The sequence below is a fragment of the Chrysochloris asiatica genome, unplaced genomic scaffold (assembly GCF_000296735.1).
Source record: "Chrysochloris asiatica unplaced genomic scaffold, ChrAsi1.0 scaffold00168, whole genome shotgun sequence".
In the NCBI taxonomy this organism is placed as follows: domain Eukaryota; kingdom Metazoa; phylum Chordata; class Mammalia; order Afrosoricida; family Chrysochloridae; genus Chrysochloris; species Chrysochloris asiatica.
This window is the reverse complement of record NW_006408686.1, coordinates 2,765,349-2,785,926: the sequence shown is the minus strand read 5'-3', so window position 1 is coordinate 2,785,926 and position 20,578 is coordinate 2,765,349. Positions and strand designations below refer to the sequence as shown.

General features: G+C 46.5%; 1 protein-coding gene and 1 pseudogene across 1 annotated transcript; one reads left to right on the top strand and one right to left on the bottom strand.

Moving 5' to 3' along the window:
• The first annotated feature begins 1,033 nt into the window (after window positions 1-1,033).
• Window positions 1,034-2,137, top strand: LOC102820563 (annotated as a pseudogene).
• Window positions 2,138-10,909: 8,772 nt separating this feature from the next.
• LYPD3 (LY6/PLAUR domain containing 3) lies at window positions 10,910-15,372 on the bottom strand. The gene is made up of 5 exons (XM_006871365.1): window positions 15,288-15,372; window positions 14,412-14,543; window positions 13,233-13,403; window positions 12,737-12,898; window positions 10,910-11,409 (listed from the first exon to the last, which is right to left on the bottom strand). The coding sequence occupies exons 1-5, from the start codon at window positions 15,370-15,372 to the stop codon at window positions 10,910-10,912; spliced, it is 1,050 nt and encodes a 349-aa protein (XP_006871427.1).
• Window positions 15,373-20,578: the final 5,206 nt, after the last annotated feature.

Below are 20,578 nucleotides of genomic sequence, written 5' to 3'. Positions count from 1 at the left end.
CCTGAAAAGTGCAGCAGTGCTAGATCGGAGCTGAACAGGGCTAGGGCAGGGCCTTCTCGGTTATTGCTCCCCAACATCTGCTATGTAGAATTGGTATTTTTTCAATGCATCCTCCAGGTCAGACTGCCGAAGACCAAACCCAAACCTTACGAAGTGAATTAATGTCTTTTTTACTTCAGTGTTCCCATCTGTAAAATGGGACATCTAAAGAGAGTCTTGTAAAATGTTCAAAATAAGTGAAGGTTCAACAGATAACTCTATTAAAAAAATCAAATGGAAATTCTAGGTTTGAAAACTTATTTTTAAAATTCGATCGCTTAGTGGAAAATTAGATATAGCCAAAGACAGAATTACTCAGTAAAAAAGGAAACTGTTGTTGTTGTTGTTAGGTGCCATTGAGTCGGTACCAACCCATAGCAACCTTATGCACAGCAGAATGAAACACTGCCCGATCCTGGGCCAACCTCACTACTGTTGCCACACTTGAGTCCATGGATGCTGCCACTTGATCAATCCATCTCTTTGGGGGGTCTTCCTCTTTTTCTCTGACCCTCCATCTTAGCAAACATGAACCAGACACAAGTTCCTCCTTACAATATGTCGGAAGTATGAGAAACGAAGTTTGGCCATCTTGGCCTCTAAGGAGCACTCTGGCTGCACTTCTTCCAAAATGGATCTATTGGTTCTTTTGGCAGCCCATGGCAAAAATTAAAAAAGGAAATTAGGTCAATAGAAAATATCTAAACTGAAGCACATAGAGACAAAGGGATAAAAACTACAGAAAAAAAAGGCATGAAAAAACTTTGGGATGAGATGAAAAGGTCTAACTTATGTGTGGTTGGAGTCCCAAAAGGTCTAATTTATGAGTAACTGGAGTCCCAGAGGCCGATGAACGAATGTAGCAGAAGTGATGTTTAAAGAGACAATGGGATCAGGAGCCGCCCAGGGTCCCTGTTCGCGCCCTCCCCCCCCCCCCCCCACCCTCCACCATTCCTGCAGCGTGCCTGCTGGGCGGGGCCGGCCAGTCCCAGCCATGGAGTCCTATGACATCATCGCCAACCAACCCGTAGTGATCCACAACGGCTCAGGAGTGATCAAGGCTGGCTTTGCCGGAGACCAGATTCCCAAATACTGTTTCTCGAATTGTGTCGGGTGCCCTAAGTACATGCGTGTGATGGCTGGAGCCTTGGAAGGGGACCTCTTCATTGGACCAAAAGCCGAGAGCTGACATGGAGCATGGCGTGGTGCAAGACTGGAATGACACGGAGCGCATCTGGCAGTACGTCTACTCCAAGGATCAGCTGCAGACCTTCTCCGAGGAGCATCCCGTTTTCTAACAGAGGCTCCACTCAATCCAAGTAAGAACCTGGAGAAGGCAGCAGAGGTGTTCTTCCAGACCTTCAATATTGCCAGCCCTGTTCATCTCCATGCAAGCCATGCTCAGCCTGTACACCACGGGTCGTAGACTTGGGGGATGGTGTCACTCACGCAGTCCCCATATACGAAGGCTTTGCCATGCCACACTCCATCATGCCGGTGGACATTGCCAACCGGACATTGCCAACCGCGATGTCTCACGGTATCTCCGGCTGCTGCTGCGCAAAGAAGGTGTCAACTTTCACAGCTCAGCTGAGTTTGAGGTGGTCCAGACCATCGAAGAGCGAGCCCACTACCTGTCCATCAACCCGCAGAAGGATGAGGCTCTGGAGACCAAAAGGTGCAGTACATACACCCTGTGGGATGGCAGTATGCTTGATGTGGGGCCAGCCCGATTCCGGGCCCCGGAGCTGTTGTTCCAGACAGATCTGGTAGGGGATACGAGCGAAGGGATTCACAAGGTGCTGGCCTTTGCCATCCATAAGTCTGACGTGGACCTCCGCTGGAGGTCTTCGCCAACATTGTGCTCTCACATGGTTCAACGCTTTTCAAAGGCTTTGGTGACCGATTACTAAGTGAAGTGAAGAAACTTGCTCCAAAGGACGTTAAAATCAAGATCTCAGCTCCTCAGCCACGGTGGTACTTCACATGGATCCGTGGCTCCATCTTGGTCTTGCTGGACACTTTTAAGAAGATGTGGGTATCCAAAAAAGAATATGAAGAGGATGGCTCCCATGCTATTCATCATAAAACCTTCTAGTGTCCATGATATGTTGGGAGAATGGGGGGAAAGGGGAGCCAGTGCCTTTAACCCTTTCTGGTCTGGGCCCACATGCCAGGCATAGGGTCCCCTGCATGCCCTGAATCCCCGGCAGGTGGTAGGTACAGCAGTGCCCCCTGCTACCCTCCCCTTCACATGTACACATCCTGTAAATGTTTAGTTTCATGGATGGAATTCTTAAGTTGAGGATCTCAGCTTTGGGGTACCCTGGGTACATCCCTTGGCAAGGTCAGTTAGGACTATGGTTCCTTGCTCTGATCCTCAAAGGGAGCGCCTGTCTGCGTTCCAAGACCAGGCACCCAAATGCACCTGTTTCCTCTTTCAGGATCCCACCTAGGGCCGAGGTGTCCCTCCTCTTAGGGAGTTGGGTTAGAGAGGAGGTGGGCAGTAACTCCCTAGAGATGCATCCTTGTCCTCGAGGCCTCCTGAGCCCCAGCTAAGCCATTCCTGACCCTTTCTTTCACACTCTGTCCTTTGGTCTTGCTGAGGTGGATGCCCTGGTGTCGGCCTGAGTACCAGGCCATCTTCTCCCCCCAGTGAGAGTGGTCTGGCCCAGGGTCAAACCCTTTGGATCCGGAGCAGGAGATGCCCAAGGTGCCAGCAATCACTTCTTGTTGGGCTTTTCCTTATAAAGCACATCATGGATTCGATGCTCCCTGTCCTTGCCCCCAGCACCCTAGATGAGAAAGGGTTAGCGGTCATCATTTGTTGAAGGGAAGTCATTTAATTAGGTGTCTGACTTGGAGATGGAGTATTTCTTTCTCCCACCTCCAAGATCAAGGTCTTCACTACCCGAGATGGCCAGGACTTTACCTCTCCTTACCACAAGTCTACCCCACCCCAGATATGTACAGTAATTTAACACAGTTGCCTGAAAAAAAAAATTTTTTTTAATCATTATAGTAATAATTATGGACAATGAAAAAATAGACAATGGCTGTGAAACAGACTATTTTTGACGAATGTAAAACTGAGAATGTGCTCTGTAAACAATAAACAAGTGGAGGGCAATTGGATATTCAACTTGTCTGTAGCTGTAGAAAGCACTTTTTTTTTTTCAGTATTTAATTTTATTTTTGGTGAAAATATGCACAGCAAAATCTGCTCCCACTCCACAGTTTCTAAACATAACACTCAGTGACGTTGGGTACAATCAGTCACATGGTGTTCTCATGTCAGTTCTAGTTGTTTGACTTCTGTAACTAATTAAACTCCCTGCCGCCCAACCTTCTCATCTGTGCTTTAAAATCACTGCGGACCCTTTGCTCTCATCGTATGGATGTTGTTAGGCGCAGTTGAGTCCCTTCTGTTAAGTGTCACAGAAGGAAGCGCTGACTAGTCACGGGCCAGCCTCCCATTCCTGGCTATGTTTGAGCCATTGCTGCAACCACTGTGTCAATTCATACCTTTGAGGGGCTTTCTCTTCTACTCTGACCCTCTACGTTACCAAGCATGATATCCTTTTCCTGGAACTCATCCTTTCTGATCACATATCCAAATTAAGTGAGACAAAGTCTCACCATCCTCCCCTTTTTTTTTTTTTTTATGTTTTATTGTGAATTATGTGATAGTTTACATGGAAGAACATTAGCTTTACATTCATCCTATTGTATATTGTTTCAGTGCCATGGTTACAATCCCCTCCATGCATCATCCAACAAGCAAAGGGTGTACCCTGCAAGGCTGCTCCCAGTTGTCAGCACACAGTTGCTCTCCCTCTCTGGATCTGAAGTCTCCAGCTGCTCCATCTCTCCACGTCATCGTCTCTGCCTCCATCTCAGACATCACTGCTTCTCTGGGTAGGGTCCCGTTCTCTGCTGTTCTCCCTTGATGGTCCCAGGGACCTCCGCTCCTAGACTGCAAAGTTAATCACTCCCCTCCTTGCTATAAAACGTCTACCTTTACATTTCCAACCCTCACAATCAGTCCTGATAACAATTATTCACTATTGTATCACAAAAGACCTATCTGCATTTCCTTTCATTAGCCCTGCCTAGACAGATTGGATACTACTCAGTGGAGATTCTACCTTCTTTCCCACCCTCTGGATCTAGGTTTTCTCTTGAAAGCTTGTAAGCCAGTCACTTCTTGCATTTGTAGCCTCCCCACTTTGGGTAGCCAATGTCCAAGGTGCCCATCTCTGTCTACTCTGTGTATGGAGTGGGTGGGAATGATCCTTGCTGTAAAGATTTGTTCCCTGTTTTGAGCTACTGTATCCATAGGTGTATGTCGAGTTAATCAAATTGTATTAGATTACTCTTTTTTTCCCTCTTCTTTCTTCTTCTAGTTGAGCTCTGATCTAGTCATTGAAACCAGGTCATGTGGGTATTATCTGCAAGTGTGGGTGTTCTTGTGCATATGCCCTCTCTTCTTACCAACTGGACGCTTCACTCTCTACTCTAGTCCTCTGTGGCTATGTCACTGACTCTGGGTCCACGAGTCCCCAGATCTTGTCACACTGCTGGCCAACCAGGTCTCCACCCGGGTTCACAGGAGTCTATTGAACGTTGTAGAACTTAGCTCTCTCCAGGTGGACCTGAGATGGTCATGGTCCGGTCCCTCACCACTCCATTCTGTTCACATTGGGTGTGGTAATGATGCCCATGGGGGTGGTCTTGGACATTCATGCTGCTCCTCCTTGCTCCTCCCTGAATCCTGGAGATGGGGACTGGGCACCAAGTTAGATACAGGGAGTTAGCGTAAAGTGCTACAGCCTGATCAACTGGACCTTTGCTTATGATTGAAGCTGCCCAAAATTCCAACAGGACTATAGTCTTCTGCTGCTCTGTCTCTTTATGCCATCGCCTCTGCCACCATCTCTGTTGTCACCACTTTCTGGTTAGGATCCCTCACTCTGCTCATGTTCTTCCCTCTTAAGGGTCCTAGGGTCCTCCATTCCTGACATGACAGATTAACTGCTCCCCTCTTTTAGTTACACCTTGTCTACATTTACAGTTGTGACAATCACCATTAGACTTGATACAATTGAATCTTAAAATCCTATCTCCCTCATCACCAGACCCATCTGGACAAGAGGAAAACTATTCAGTGGGGTTTCTATCTTACTCCCCTCATTCGGACACTCAGCACCTTCATGAAAACTTATAAGCCAGTCACTTCATGCCTTTATATCCTCCCAATTTTGACAGCCTAAGTCTAAGTAGCCTGTCCCTATCAACCCAGTGTGCTGAGGAGGTACTCTTGATCCTTGTTATCAGGTCTAAAGGAGATTGTCAACTATCAATGTTACTAGAAACTAACAAAGGAGATTGTCAACTATCAATGTTACTAGAAACTAACAATATTATCATTTGTTGATAGGGCACAAGTCAAAGTGAGGGGAAACTGCTGTAATATCTAATCATTGGAACATGGTATACACAAAGTATGAACCTAAGAAAACTGGTAGGTGTCAAAAATGAAATGGAATGCATAAAGATAGATATCCTAGGAAATACTGAGTTCAAATAGACTAGTATTGGCCATTTTTAATCAGACAAAAATATCCCGGTTTACTATACTGGGAACAACAAATTCAAGAGGAATGGCATCACATTCATCATCAAAAAGAACATTTCAAGATCTATCTTGCAGTACAGTGCTGTCTGTGATAATATCCAGATGCCTATAAGGAAGACCTGTTAATACCATATTATTCAAATTTATGCACCAACCACTAAAGCTAGTGATGATGGAATTCTATCAACTTCTTTAGTCTGAAACTTATCAAACATGCAATCAAGATGCATTGATTATTATGGTGATTGTAATGCAATGGTTAGAAACAAAAAGGAGGGATCAGTAGTTGAAAACTATGGTCTTGGCAATAGACATGATGCTAGAGATCACATGACAGAATTTTGCAAGACTTACTCATTGTAAATACTTTTTTAAAAGCACATAAAAGGTGATTATACACATGGGCCTCACCAGATGGAATTCACAAGAATCAAATTGACTACATCTGTGGGAAGAGATAGTGGAAAAGTTCAAAATCATCAGCCAAAATAAGGCCAGGGGCTGGCTGTGGAACAGCTCATTGCAAGTTTGGGTTGAAACTGAAGAAAATTAAAAACAAGAGCCTCACACCCCCATCCCAGCTCCCCCTATCCCCCACTCATCTCCAATTTCCTTTAAACCTAGCAGATGACAAAAAAAAACCATGTTAGGGTTCCATACACCTCATTTGCATGACCCCACCACTTCAAGGTCCCATGCACCTTATTTACATTATTAGCAAGGTATCCAATCCCCTTGGTAAGCAACAAGTATTCATTAGCATAGCCCCACCCAGTCATTTAATTACAATTAAGAGCTGTAAGTAATTCACTGCATTTTACTGAGTGATGTGGGCAAGTTTCTCAACCTCTTTGGGCCTGGTTTTCCTCATCTTATAAAATGCAAATGTTTAGTATTTACTTCATAGAGTTGTTATGTAGATTAAACATGTTAATACAAGTAAGGCATTTGAAAAAGTATTGGCACATAATAAATGTTTTGCTTGCTCCAGATTAATTACTTCACCATTCTGAACCTCAGTTTCCCCCATCATTCCACCAGGGAATTTATGTGGAAATTTAGATGAGATGATTCATTCATAAATCCTTAATACAGGTCTGACCCCTGGTAGACTTTCTTAATCACTGACATTCCTGTAACTAAAATGACTGTATTCTGTGGGATAAGCACTGGACTGCTAATCACAAGGTCAGTAACCACTCCTCAGAAACCCTATATAGGGTCACTATGAGTTGAAACCAAATTGATGGCATTTAACAACAAAACAATTTACATTCCTGCTTCTGCTCATTTTATCATTGTTGTTGTTATACTTTTTATTATGATTTGGGTGAAAGTTTACAGAACAAGTTGGTTTTCCATTCAAAAACTCATGCAAATTTTGTTTTTGTTTTTTGCCACCCTCCAGCCAGTAATTTACCTTTCCTTCCCATCCCACCTCTGGTAACCATCAAAGAATGTTTCTTTTATAGTAAAAACCTTTTCTTGACTTTTTCCAACAGTGATTCTCATATGATATCTGTCCTTTTGTGATTAACTTATTTCACTCGGCATAATGCTGTCCAAGTTTGTCCATGTTATGAGCTGTTCCATAGACTCATCACTATTCTCGAACACTGTGTAGAATTCCATTGTGTGAACGTACCATAGTTTGTCTCTTCCACTGATGGTCATACAGGGTATTTCCATCTTTTTGTTATTGTGAATAGTGTGATAAACATGGGTGTACATATGTCTATTTATTATTTCTCTAGGACATAGATCAAGTAGAAGGGATTGCTGGGTCATATGACATTTCTGTATCCAACTTAATAAAAGAAGTTGCTCATGCCTTCACATTCATTCTCTATTTTGCTACTATAATCATTCTTTATGGAATTCTGGTGTGGCACTGTAGGATCAGCACTGGACTGAGAACTACAAGGTCAGTGGTTCAAACCCACCAGCTGCTCCTTGGAAATCCTATACAGGGTTGCTATGCATCAGAATTGATTCAACAGCACTTCACAACAACAACAATCATAATTTACTGCTGTTTTATTATTATTATCATTACTTCATTTTACTTCCCATTATTAATAATGTTAGCAATATTACTATTAACATTTTACTATTCCCTATATCGAATCCTTTTCCCATCAAGCTGTTCCAAAGCCTACAAAGACTCCCCACCCTCAAGACAGGATTTTCCAACCTTGGGTCTCTACAGCCAAGCCTCCAACTTTTTGGAAGGAAATGAAGGTGGGATTCAGACCTCAGGCCCCCAATATGCAGCAAAGATGGACAACAGCACCCTTAACCCCTTTGGGAAAGCAAGGGGCAGTGGGTGAGCCTACTGACTGATTCTTAGTAAACCAGATGGATGGTAAAGTGGGGAAGATGTGGGGAGGGCACAGGTAAAGTTTCCTTTTTCTCTCTACCAATTATCAGGTGCCATGTCTGCTCATGGCTACTCCATGTGTGTCCGAGTAGAGCTGTGCTCCAGAGGGCCTGTAATGGTAATTTTTTCTGAAGTAGATAGCCAGGCATTTCTTCCAAGGCACCTCTTGTTGAACACAAATCTCCAACCTTTTGCCCCACCTAGGAACTCCCTCTAGTTCCTAGCACTGCTTTTTTTTTTCATTATGAAATGAAGACATTTCATTTAATATGTACATAAATAGATGCAATATGTAGTGCTAAAATGATAAGATTAGTAAATTGAACTCAGTAACACTTTAGTAAATCCTATGGGAGAAATATTCTAGTGATGTGAATTTGGGTGATCATTTACTCTTTCTGAGATTCTGTAAAATTTTACCCCTTCTGTAAAATGTGAGTAAGATTGCCTCTCTTTTCTCTTCTTTTTTAAATTTTTATTGTGAATTGAGTGATAGTTTACATGGTAAAACATCAGTTTTGTACTCATCCTATCAGATTTTCTCTCATTGCAATGATTACATGTATCATCATTTAATAGTATTTGCTTCTATCCCCTCTGTTGTTGAGTTTTGTTTTTGTTTTCTTTTTGATGTACACAGAAACACTCAGGAATATATAATCTCTTAAAACACCAAAAGGTACATTCTTCAAGCCAGCCTCCTGGGCACCAGCACACAGCTTTTCTCTTTCCATGAGTCTAGAGTCCTCAGTTGCTCTGTCTCCATGCCATCACCTCTGCCTACATCTCTGGTGTTGCTACTTCTCTGATTAGGGTCCCACATTCTGCTCATGCTCTTCTCTCTTGGTCCTAGTGTCCTCTGTTCCTGGAATATAAGATTAACTACTCCCCGCTTTGTGTTACAAAACTTCTACCTTTACAGTTGTGAAAATCTCAACTAGTCATGATAGCAATTACTCACTATTGAATCAAAAGCATCCTGTCCCCATCTCCTTTCACCAGACCCATCTAGACAAGATGACAACTAGTCAGTGGGGACTCTACCATCCCCCACACACTCTGAAACTAAATTCCCTCTTGAAACTTGCAAGCCAGCCACTTTGTGCCTTTTAGGTAGCCAATATCTAAGTTGCCTGTCCCTATAAATCCTGTATACTAAGGTGATAGGCTTGAGCTTTGAAGTGAAGACTCCTTCCCTCTCGCTTGGTGTTTTGAGCTACTACTACATCCATAAGCATAAGTCAAGTTCATCAAATTGTAGCAATTTACACTTGCTTCCTGTATCAAATTTCTTTATCTTCCTCTAGTCAAGCTCTGGTCATCAAGCGATCAAAGGTAGGTGAAATGGGTACTATCTGTAAGCTTGGGAGTTCTTGCACATCTTCCCCAACTTCATATCAGCTGGACATTTCACTCTCAGCTCCTAGTGTTGCTTTAAAAAAAAATTCACCACTAATGTTGTTTAATGGTTTGGCCAGTCTCCCCCTCACCAGTGGGATCATCCATAAGCTGTTGTTGGTCTTGAATGCTATAGAGTTGATTCCAACTCATAATGACCTTTTGAAGTAGAGCAGAAATGCTCCATAGGATTTCCTAGGGTGTTGACGAAGAATATTGAAAGTACCTTGATCTGCCAGAAGAACAAATAAATCTGTCTTAGAAGAAGTACACTAGACTGTCCCTTAGAAGGGAAGATGACAAGAGTCTGGCTCTCACACTTTGGTCAAGGGGGATCAGTCCCTGGAGAAGGACATCATGCTTGGTAACATGGAGGGTCAGTGAAAAAAGAGGGAAATCCTCAACAAGATGGATTGACCCAGTGGCAGCAACAATGGGCTCAAACATACCAACCGTGAGGATGGTGCAGGACTGGGCAAGGTTTCATTCTGTTATGCATTTTGTTTTGTTTTTTGTTAAGTGCCATCGAGTTGGTTCCAAGTCATACCTACCCCATATAGGGTTTCTAAGGAGTGACTGGTGAGTTTGAACCAGCAACCTTGAGGTTCAGTGCTTATCCTAGAGCACTACAATCAGAAGTGACTCAGTGACATGTATAATAACAACTGTATTAATGAGAACACATCACCAGGTCTTTTCTCCTGCACAGCAGTGGATGGGTTCAAACTATTATCCTTTCAGTGAGCAGCTAAGTACTGTTTCACCAGGGCTCCTTACAACTTAGCTAGTTCCCAGGAAATGAAGGGAATTCAAATTTCAACTCTTCCCCTGGGCTGTGGCTCTAGAGCTCAACTTCTCTAGTAAAAGCTTTGGCATTCCCAAGGCAGCTCAGCTTCTAGATATTACCAGGAGAAACGAGATGAAATGACTCCTATACAAAGTAACTTTTTATTGAGTCCTTCAAGTACCAGAAACTGGCAACACAGAGCCATAAGGCACAGTCCCTGCCCTTGAGGGGCTTACAGTCTATTAAGGGAGACAGACTGGGAAGCGATTCCCACAAAGATGGAGGGTCAGGGGGTAGCAGTGACCGGGAGGTGGAACCATGATTTCTCCCCTTCCACCCGGCACATCGACAACTTATCATTGTTTGTCCCCTTTTCCAGCAACAGTTTTGATTTCTCTCACCCTCCTCCCGGCACCAAGAGGGGATGAAGGAAGGGCAAAGAGGTGCAAGTTTCAGTCAAAATACCCTAAAAGTCTAGAAGACCCTGGCAGGTTATATACAACAGTGACTTTAATTCCCAACGCTGCAAACCAGCACAGCGGGAACTGAGGGTCCTGAGAGATTAGCAGAATAGGGGCTGGGCCAGCCCAGTCCACTGCGGGGTGGGGGAAGTGGGTGCCCAGGGCCAGAGTAGTAAGGTAAGGCAGAGGTCCTTAGGTGGGGAAACTCACAGTAGGGTGCCAGTAGCCACAGCCAGCAGTAGAGTTGCCAATGCAACCAATGGAGCCTCAGAGCCATTAGAGGGGTCCTGGACTCCACCTTTTGAGGGGTGTTGCCCCACATTACTGCGGTCCTGGTGACCAGCAGCACCTCCAACCACACGGGGCCCCTTTTCCTGGGAGGCCTCCGGTTCTGCTTCCTCAAGAGAAATCTGGCTGGCTGTCGTCGTCGCTGGGCTGGGTTTGGTAGTAGCAGCGGGGGTGGTGGGGGCGGGGGTGGTCGTAGTGATAGAGGTGGTCAGGGCTGGAGTGGTGGGCTGAGGAGGGGGCAGCAGGACAAGGGGAGGGATTCGAGAGGCAAAGTAGGTCTTGTTGCGGAGATCGGAGTTACAGCGGGACCCCTGGCAGCATGAACCGCTGAGCACAAACCCTGGGCCTGTCACCCCATCACGGGTGCAGAGCTCGTCCTTGACGCAGCCTCGGACGGGCAAGGATACAGTCACATTGGCTGCAAAGGGAGACACAATTGGTCAATGGTGGGAAGGATACAGACAAAATGAAATTTGGGATCATTAGGAGTCCTGGTGTGGCGTTGTGGGTTAATGCGCTGAACTGCAAAGTCAGCTTGAGCTACAAAGTTGGCGGTTCAAGCTCACCAGCCGCTCCTTGGAAACCCTATACAGGGTCACTATGAGTCAGACTGACTCAACCGCACTTCACAACAACAGGAGTAAGATAGCGTCCGGGTGTGATGCTATGGGCTAATGCGCTGGGCTGAAAAGTCGATTTGAGCCCCAAGGTCGGTGGTTCAAACTCACCAGCCGCTCCTTGGAGACCTTATACAGGGTTTCTATGGGTGCGAACCAACTCCACGGCACTTAACAGGAGTAAAATGGTATCGCAGTGGTTACGAGTCGGACTGCTAACCTCAAGATCAGCAATTTGAAACTACCAGCGGTTCGGTGGTAGAAAGATGAGGCTTTCCATAATCTTTCCATAAAGATTTACAGACTCAGAAACCCTATACAGGGTCTCTAGAAGACGGAACCGACTCCACGGCACACCACCACCACGAGTAAGATGGGGAGCAGAGAATCCCCCCTAAAAAAAGGAACAGAAGGGCTCTACATCCCTTAATCCGAAAAGTCTCAACTCAGATCTCACTTTGAGAAACCCTGTCCCACTCACAGTCTTTGCATGTGGCAATTCACATTTCCCATAGTACTTTGAGAGGAAAATTGTACTCGCTGAACTACAAGTCCCACAATGCCTTGGAACAAAAGTTTGGACAGCAATTGAGCATCTCTGGCACAAAGAGCAGAAACAAGCATCCCCCTACGCCCTGCCCTGTCCTCTTGGTTGTCCTCTCCCTGACTGTCAAAATTTAGTCTAAGAGTCAGAATACCTCTCCCATCGTGCAGCGATGGTCCATCTCCCATGGTTCCCTGAGGCAGAGGCTAGGAAAGCTGAGCTATGTCTCTCCCAATTCTCCGGGACACGAGCGAGCCTTGACTCCTTGAGTTTAAGGGGTCAGAACACTTACTACCCGCAGCACCCGGACAAGAGCTTAGAGACTTAACTACACTTCTCATAGCTAGCCATCCCATTCTGCACCTGTCAGCTCTCTATGAAAGCGTATTTCCTCAAACAACGCTAGAACAAAAATATCTCCATCACCACGTTGTATTAGGGACATGATGCTCTAAGCAAGAATTTAGGACTACGGTTTCTCACAATGCACTGGAGGTGGCGGAATCCTTTGAGTAAAAGGCTGCATCGCCCACAATGCTTCAGAAAGCCTGCCACAACTCCTATGTGCTCCGGGAACCGCTCACCTGCCGTCAAAGTGACGTTACCATCAAAACAGCCCTTGTAATAGTTGTCGCTGGCATTGTAGCACTTTACAACGGGTGGTGCCGAACCCTGGCACGCCTCGCGGCTCAGCCCCACGCAGCTGTAGCACTCCGCGCCGTTGGACTCGTTAGCACTCTCATTGCCTGCAAGAAAAGGAAGGGGTCGCTAGGGCTGGAGAATCTATCAGAGGTCCTGGCCACTCCAGCCCAGGTCTCCACCCTTCAATGGATTTCTAACTTAGATTTCTAGCCACGCCTCGGCCACGCCCATCCAATAAGACACGCCCCTATGCCCATAGCGCGGCCCCTGACGTCCAATCTCGTCTAAACTACACCAACAAAGTCCCGCCAGCTATCTCGGAAGCTCCATCCTAGAGTGTGGCCCCGACCGGTCAGCATCCAGTTCTCCCTCCAGCAATCACAGTGTGGTTACTTAGCCTCACTGTAGTCCTGCTGCTGGGCCTATGACCCCAATCACCTGCGGGGTTGAGAGCTCGCGAGGTGAGGTTAAGCTTGGTGTTGCAGCGATCCTGGGAGCATTGCTGCAACTGGATGAAGGCCAGAAGTCCGTGAAGATCCAGTCCGCGGTCATTCTTGCCGGGGAGTCCCGAACCACATCCCCGCACTGCCACCGAGAACTGCCCGTGGACTGCGGAGAAGGGGCGGGGTCAGAGGAGAGCGAGGCTTCAAAGGGGCGGGGCCTCGAATAGAATGATACCTGGGTGGGGCAAACGGTTAAGCCCTTAGACTATTAGCCGTAAGGTTGGTGGTTATAAACCCACCCAGAGGCGCCTCGAAAGATTAGCCTGGCGATCTTCGTCCGAAAGCCCATAACCTTGAAAATCCTATGGAGCAAATTTACTCTGCTCACCTGGGGTCGCCAAGAGAGGAATCGGCTTGATAACTAACAGACTAGACAACTCAAGATCAGAGGACTAGGGTCTCAAGAAAAATCGGAGAGGGAAGAATGGCAGACTGAAGAAGGATGGAAGGGTTGGGGGCATGGAGATGTGGAATCCATAAACTGGGTCCAAAGGATTAGACAAACTGACAGGGACAATTGAAGGGGGAAAGGCCACGCGGGGAACTAGAATTGGGTATGGCCAAAGAGGGTGAGGCAGCAGACAGCCTTATCAGAAGGAATCGAGACACACACACAGGATCGGAGAGGGATGGAGCTTCTAGGGAAGAAGGCCTTAGAATGGGAAGCATCATGCGCCTACTCTAAAGGGGAGGGGCTTCCACAGAAGGGCTGGGCCTCAGACTGGGGAAACCCAGTAGAATTCTGAGAGGGGCCCTCCATCACCTGAGTTGGGTAGGGGAGAATTCCAGCAGGGACAGAAGGGAGCAAGGAAGTGTCCGTGGTAGAGCAGAAATGACTAGAGTGTACCCACAAAAAGGGCGAAGGTCCAGAAGGGTGGACGCGGTTGTAAGACCCTACCCAGTTGGCAACTGTCAGACTCGCACCACCCTAAGCCTGAGGAAGGACAGGCCTAAAGTGAGGGGTGCAGCTCAGTTGAAGAGCCCAGGCGGGCCTGAAGGACGGGGGCGCTGGAAAGGTGTGACCAGGTGCAGAGGGGCGGGGCTACAAGGGAAGATGCGGGGGCCCGGCTGGAGGGTCCTGAATCTTGTGCCTGGACCCGGGGTCCCCACTTACTGGTCTCCACCGCCCCCACGGCCTCTGTGCACACATCCACGCCCGGCGCGCACTTCACGGTCTTCATCTTGTGCGGAGAGCACCCATCATCTGCTTTCTGCACGCAGCTGTAGCATTCCAAGGCCTTCGCTCCTGGAGGTGGGGGGCCGGGTAGAACTGAACCACCTCTGCGGAAGCCTCCTCCCCCAAAGGGAAAACGCTGCTTCCCACGCCCTTTGTCCCCAAGATGAGACCGTCCATCACTACACAAACTTTTCCGGGGCAGGAGGAGGGAAAGACAGTCTTCCCAAAAACCTCGGAGCCCGGAATTCGCTGAGTCCTTTTTCCTTCAAGCCCCCTGTGTCTAGAGTGAAAACTCCCCTCCCATAGCCCCTGTGGGCGATCCCTGCCACTGGAGACAACTCAGTCATAGGGGATTTTCAGCCCTTGACTTTCGGCTCAGAATGGGAGAACTTTTCATTCGGCTCAGAATGAAGGGTCCCTTCACACATCCTCTCTGTTAATGATTGGGGACCCTTCCCATCGACCCCTCTGCTCAAGATGGGAGAATTTTTCTCACGGTCTCTTCCCATACTGAGGGACCCTCTCTGCCCATGATGGGAGCCTCTGCCCATGATGGGAGCCTCTCCCCACAGCCCCCCCCCAGACCAGGTTAGGGGGTCCTTCTCACTGTCCCCTCTGCTCAAGATAGAATTTTCCTCTATGGGAAAATTCTCAGCCCATGGGACACCGGTGGGATTCTTCTCACAACTTTTATTCTTTTCACAGCCCCCTCTGCTCAGGATGGAAAAATTTCTCCCACAGCCATCGATGTGTGGGATCCGGGAAGTCTCTTCCCTAGATCTACCCACTCACCGCTCCCGGCAGCAGACCCACCTTCCAGAAGCAATAATGGAAGCAGCAGGAGCCAACCAGCTGTCCGCATCACCGCTGAGATACTTGGTTTCCTGGCAGGGTCCATGGCTCCGTCCTGCTCCCTCAGCGTCCCCCCTGCGTGTGCCGCCTCCCAACCTGGGCCCTCTTACCTGAGCTAGGGATGAGTAACCACCCCCCAGGCAACCTTGGTCTTACCCAACCAGACCAAGTCAGCGTCCGCTGCGAGGCGGGGCCCTCACTTGTCGGTGCGTCACCCACTGGGAGAGCCGCCCCTGCCCCATGTACTTGCCAAGGAAGAATTGGGTGGTAGTCCTATTTTCCTGAAAGTTCTAGGGAGAAAAAGGAAATCTGAATTTGGGGGTGGGATTCAACCATTCTAAATTCTTAATGAGCATCTGTCTGCAGCGTGCACAGGATTTTGGCCTGGGAGAGTTAAGACAGAAGCCAGTCTTGCGGACTCAGAGCTCAGTCTAATGGGGAGACGATATTAACAAATAACCGTACACATTGTTATTTACCGTTGAGAGTAGGACAATGAGGGAAGAAGTGTAGACAGCTACAAGCAGGGGTGAAATCTACAGGAAGGGGCTGCTCTGTTAGGCTTCCCTGTGCCTGGGGGGCTTTAGTGGTGGTGGTGTGTCATCGAGTCAGTTCCCACTCATAGTGACCCTTTACAGGGTTTCCGAAGCTATAAATCTTTACAGGAGCCTAAAGCCTCATCTTTCTCCCGTGAAACGGCTGGTAGTTTCGAACTGCTGACCTTGAGGTTAGCAGTCCGATTCATAACCACTATGCTACCAGAGCTCCTTTGGGATTTGAATAGAGACCTCAAAGACCAAGCAAAGCAGGTAGGGCAGGGGGGTACTGGTGACAAAAAACATCAGGTGGGTGTGGTAGCATGCCTAAAGATGTGGAGAAGTTGTTGTTGTTTATTGTTCTGGGTCATCAAGTCGGTTCCAACCCTCTGCACACCAGAAGAAAAGCTACCTGGAGTCTGTGCCATCCTCACAATTGTGTGGGAGCCCACTGTTGCTGCCATTGTGCCAATCCATCTCATTGGGGGGTCTTCCTCTTCTCAACTGACCCACCACTGACTATTCAAATCAAAACGGGAGACCAGTGTGTCTGGAGTTCAAAAGACAAAGGAAACAGGGATGGAAACTGAAGCAGAGAGGCAGGCAGGGGCCAGATAGTCAGGGCCTTTAAGGTCCTGAGAAGAAATTGGGATTTAGTCTGAAAGAAGTGAAGGAGCTTCAAGATGCTAAGGCACTCCGGTGGCACTGTGGGTTAAGTGCTAGCTGCTAACTGCAAGGTCATGGGTTTCAACCCCCCAGCCACTCCAAGGGACAAAGATGAGGCCATCTGCTCCTGTGAAGGTTTACAGTCTCAGAAACCCTATATAGGGTAGCAATGGGAACATCTGTTGGAAGATGTGATAAGACTTGCTTTTTAATATAACCATTCTGGGAAATAATGCAAAATCCACCGAGCAGTGAATGAAAAAAATAAAGGCTGGTTCATGAGCCCAGTGAGATGTTGTTGAAAAGTGCCATCAAGCTGGTTCCAACTCACAGTGTCCCTGCACAGAGTTTCCAAGAAGTGGCTGATGGGTTTGAATCACTGACCTTGAGGTTAGCAATCCAGTGCCACACTAGGACGACATAGCATTGAAAAAGATCAACTACTCAGTATGCAACAACACAGAAATCTCAAAAACATTATGCTGAAACAGAATATATTGTGTCCATTCCATTTCCATGAAAGGTCTAGAACCATCCGAACTAAGCTAACAACATGGTGAATGGAATTGGTTAATGCAATTTTACACACTCAATTGTAAGTGTAAAACAATGTTGAATTGGCAAGTGGTGTGTTATATGTATATTTTTTACAATAACTTTTAAAGAAAAGAAAATAATAAAAATGAACCTGATAGAAATTAGATCAGTGGATTCCTTTGGAGAGCATTACCCAGAAGGAGCAATCGGGAGAGACCCCCCACTACCTATATCTGGGGAGTGGTCTTGCATGTATACATTATGTAGCAGAGTGGCTGGGTGGTGCAAACAGTTCAGCTAGCAGAAAAGTTATTGGTTCGAATCCCCCAAATGTGCCTCAGAAGATAAGCCTGGCAATGTTTCCCAAAGGTCACAGCCTTGAAAACCCCGTGGAGCAGTTCTCTGCACACACGGCATTCCCATGAGTTGGAATTGAGTCGACAGCAATTAACAACTAGGTAAGGAATCACCGAGCTGCATTCCTATGCCCTTCACTGAATGTGTGTTATTCTTTAATAAAAAACAAGGGCACTGTGAATTCTGTATCAAAAAGGAAGAGGACTGGAGAGGGTGTGAACGAGAAAGCTGGTAGTGTTCCAGGTCAGAAACACAAACAACCCTGATGGCCAGGAGCCTGCCTGGCACTCACAGCAAGGCCCTGGGGTTCTCCTGCTGAGCATAAACAACCTCATAGCACACAGACATCAGACAAGGCCATTCTGTGTCCTGATGGCTCAAGACAAAATCAGGACCACACCACGATCATGTCTGAACACAGAAACAAACAGAGCATTGTGCAAACCACACAACTGACTAAGCATCCCCTAGATCCTGGTTAATGTCTTAATGTGTTAATATCATACATTATAATAATACAAGTGATAGGCACGTGGTGGCTTTGTAGCAGAAGCACTGGACTGTGGACCTCAAAGTCGACAGTTCAAGCCCACCAGTCGCTCTGTGGGAGAAAGGTGAGGTATTCTGTTCCCACAAAGATTTATAGCCTTAGAAACCCTGTGCAGGGCCACTGTGAGTCGAAACTGACTTGACGGCACTTAACAACAACAACAAAGATGTAAGTGACAGCTGGTGCCTTGCTTCACTCCTCCTACCTCATAGATAAACTTGATGACAATTCTAATCATAGAATTGCCTGTACCTTCTGACACTATCTAATCCAGAAGAAAGCCCTGTTTCCTTGAACCTTCCCACAAATCACCAAACACAGCCCATTTCCTGTAAGTTCTTTCAAGCACTCTCTTACTAAGATGCCCCATGCTTGCCCTACGATGTGCATTCTTCCACATCACAGTGAACATTGAACCCAACTTACTGGGACAAGCACTAGAAAGGTGGTAGTGGTGGTGGTAGTTATGTGCCGTGGAGTCGGTTCCGACTCATAGCGACCCTGTACAGGGTTTCCGAGGCTGTAAATCTTTACGGGAGCAGAAAGCCTCATCTTTCTCCCGCAGAACAGCTGGTAGTTTCGAACTGCTGACCTTGCAGTTCGCAGCCTGATTCGTAACCATTACGCTGAAAGGTAGGCAAACCCATCAGTTGTTCTCTGAAACCCTATATAGTGTTGCTATGAGTCAGATCCTTCTGGAAGGCACACAACAAGAATAACATAGAGGAAGCAGTAACACTAGTGAGGTAGCAAACCATCTGAATGTGCAACCATTTGTGATCAAAAGGGCAGCATTTACCCAAGGTCAAAGTTCAGAAGGGTGGGGAAAGACAGAGAAATGCAAATAAGAACCACAGGGAGGAAGTGGGCTCAGTGATGTTACATAGAGTGGATTGCACTCATTGGATAAAACAAAGTGTGTGGTTTGTGGAATGTAAAACTGATGCTCTAGTCTGTAAACCTTCACCGAATTCACAATAAAAAGCTTTAAAAAAAAAAAAATCCAACTTGTTCACAGGTATGTGGTCTTTGGCTGGAGATCATGGTAGCCTGACTTATGGGAGAAATGGTGAAAAGGGGAAAAATCCCAAAACCCAAAATATACCGGGAAGAAGAAATGGCAGGAATTACTGATGGACCAAATGTGAAGGCAGACACAGTAGAAGGTTTCCAAGATGACTTCCGGATAGTTCATCATAGTAATAACAATGATAACCAAATGATGAAGTACTGGTGTTTACTATGTACCGGAGACTGCTGTGAACACTGGACATGCATTAATTCATTGAATCCTCACCACAGTCTTGTAAGATAGACACAGTACGACTGTCATCATTTGTTTGGAACCCATCAGCTGTTCCGTGGGAGGAAAGTCCTGGCAACTTGATTCTATAAGGGTTAGAGTGTAGAAAATCCTATGGGGGAAGATTTTACGTTGTCAGAGTCACTATGAGTCAGGAACCACTTGGCAGTACACATCGTTTACTCAGCACCTGCTGTGAGCAATGCACTTTCTATGAGCTGCTCTTGTCTCTCACAACTGTCCTACGAAGGGAAGAATCAGCATCATTTCACAGGTAAGGAAAATGAGAATTGAAGAGTGTCAGAACTGGGACTTGAACCCAGAACCCTGAAATGTATCATGGCCAGAACCTGGCCTTCAACCTGAGTTGACAGACAGACTCAAGTTCGCAAGTTCAGGTCTCAGTTCTGCCACTGACCTTGGGCAAAGGGCTTCCGTTCTTTGGTATTCAAAGACCTCTATAAACTGAAATAATGCCAACACACATTTATTCGGTGCTTCCTATGTGCTGGGCACGATTCCACATCCTTTACACGCAACATCCCTATGAGATACTTTTATTACAGCCATTGTACAGATGGGGAAATCAAAGCAAGAAGGGTTTCACAACTTGCTCCAAATCACACAGCCAAGAGGTGATAGAGGCCATAGCTAAACCCATGTGGTCTAGCTCAAGAACCCACACAAATGTACATGGGCGTCTTGGTTACCAGTGGTGAAACTTGGGCAACTAGTTGACTTCAGTGTGCTCAGTATTTTCATCTGTAAAATGAGGTTGTTATGAGAACTAATGTCATAACACCTGTAAATTGCCTAAAAGAAGACCAGTACTAAGTGCAATAAAAGCAATAGCTGTTATTATTAATAATAATGGGTTGAAATCAGTTAATGCTATTATTATTGGCTAATAATAGCCCCCACTTCTTTCGCTCCAACTGTGTGCCTGGCACTGTGTTCAGACCTCTTACAAGCAACCTCTCCTTGAATTCCTAACAAGGAGGTGGAGAGATGCGTCCATTTCACATATGAGAAAACTGAGATCCAGAGAGAAGAAGATGTTTGGTAAGTTTTCACAGCAAGGTAGTGGCAGAGCCAAGAAGAGTCAAAGCCAGCTCCTTCGGGCTGGTCCACTATCTGATGGCAGTGAAAATAGCAGCTGTGTTTGTAAAGATATGACCTGTTCCCCAGACCCTGTGAGCACCCCCACTCCCGACAATGACAAGCGCCTCAGTCACATAGGTGGGGTCACCTGGTACCATGTTGAGGCTCAGAGAGCGAAAGTAGCATCTTGTGAAGTCATTCA

What these genes read in the sequence shown, in the direction of transcription:
- LYPD3 (XM_006871365.1), bottom strand. Translation starts at nt 15,372, where the DNA reads ATGGACCCTGCCAGGAAACCAAGTATCTCAGCGGTGATGCGGACAGCT. An exon ending in GCGAGCTCTCAACCCCGCAG is followed by an intron (nt 12,899 to 13,232) that starts GTGATTGGGGTC and finishes CTTTTCTTGCAG; the next exon opens with GCAATGAGAGTGCTAACGAG. An exon ending in TAACGTCACTTTGACGGCAG is followed by an intron (nt 11,410 to 12,736) that starts GTGAGCGGTTCC and finishes CTCCCTTTGCAG; the next exon opens with CCAATGTGACTGTATCCTTG.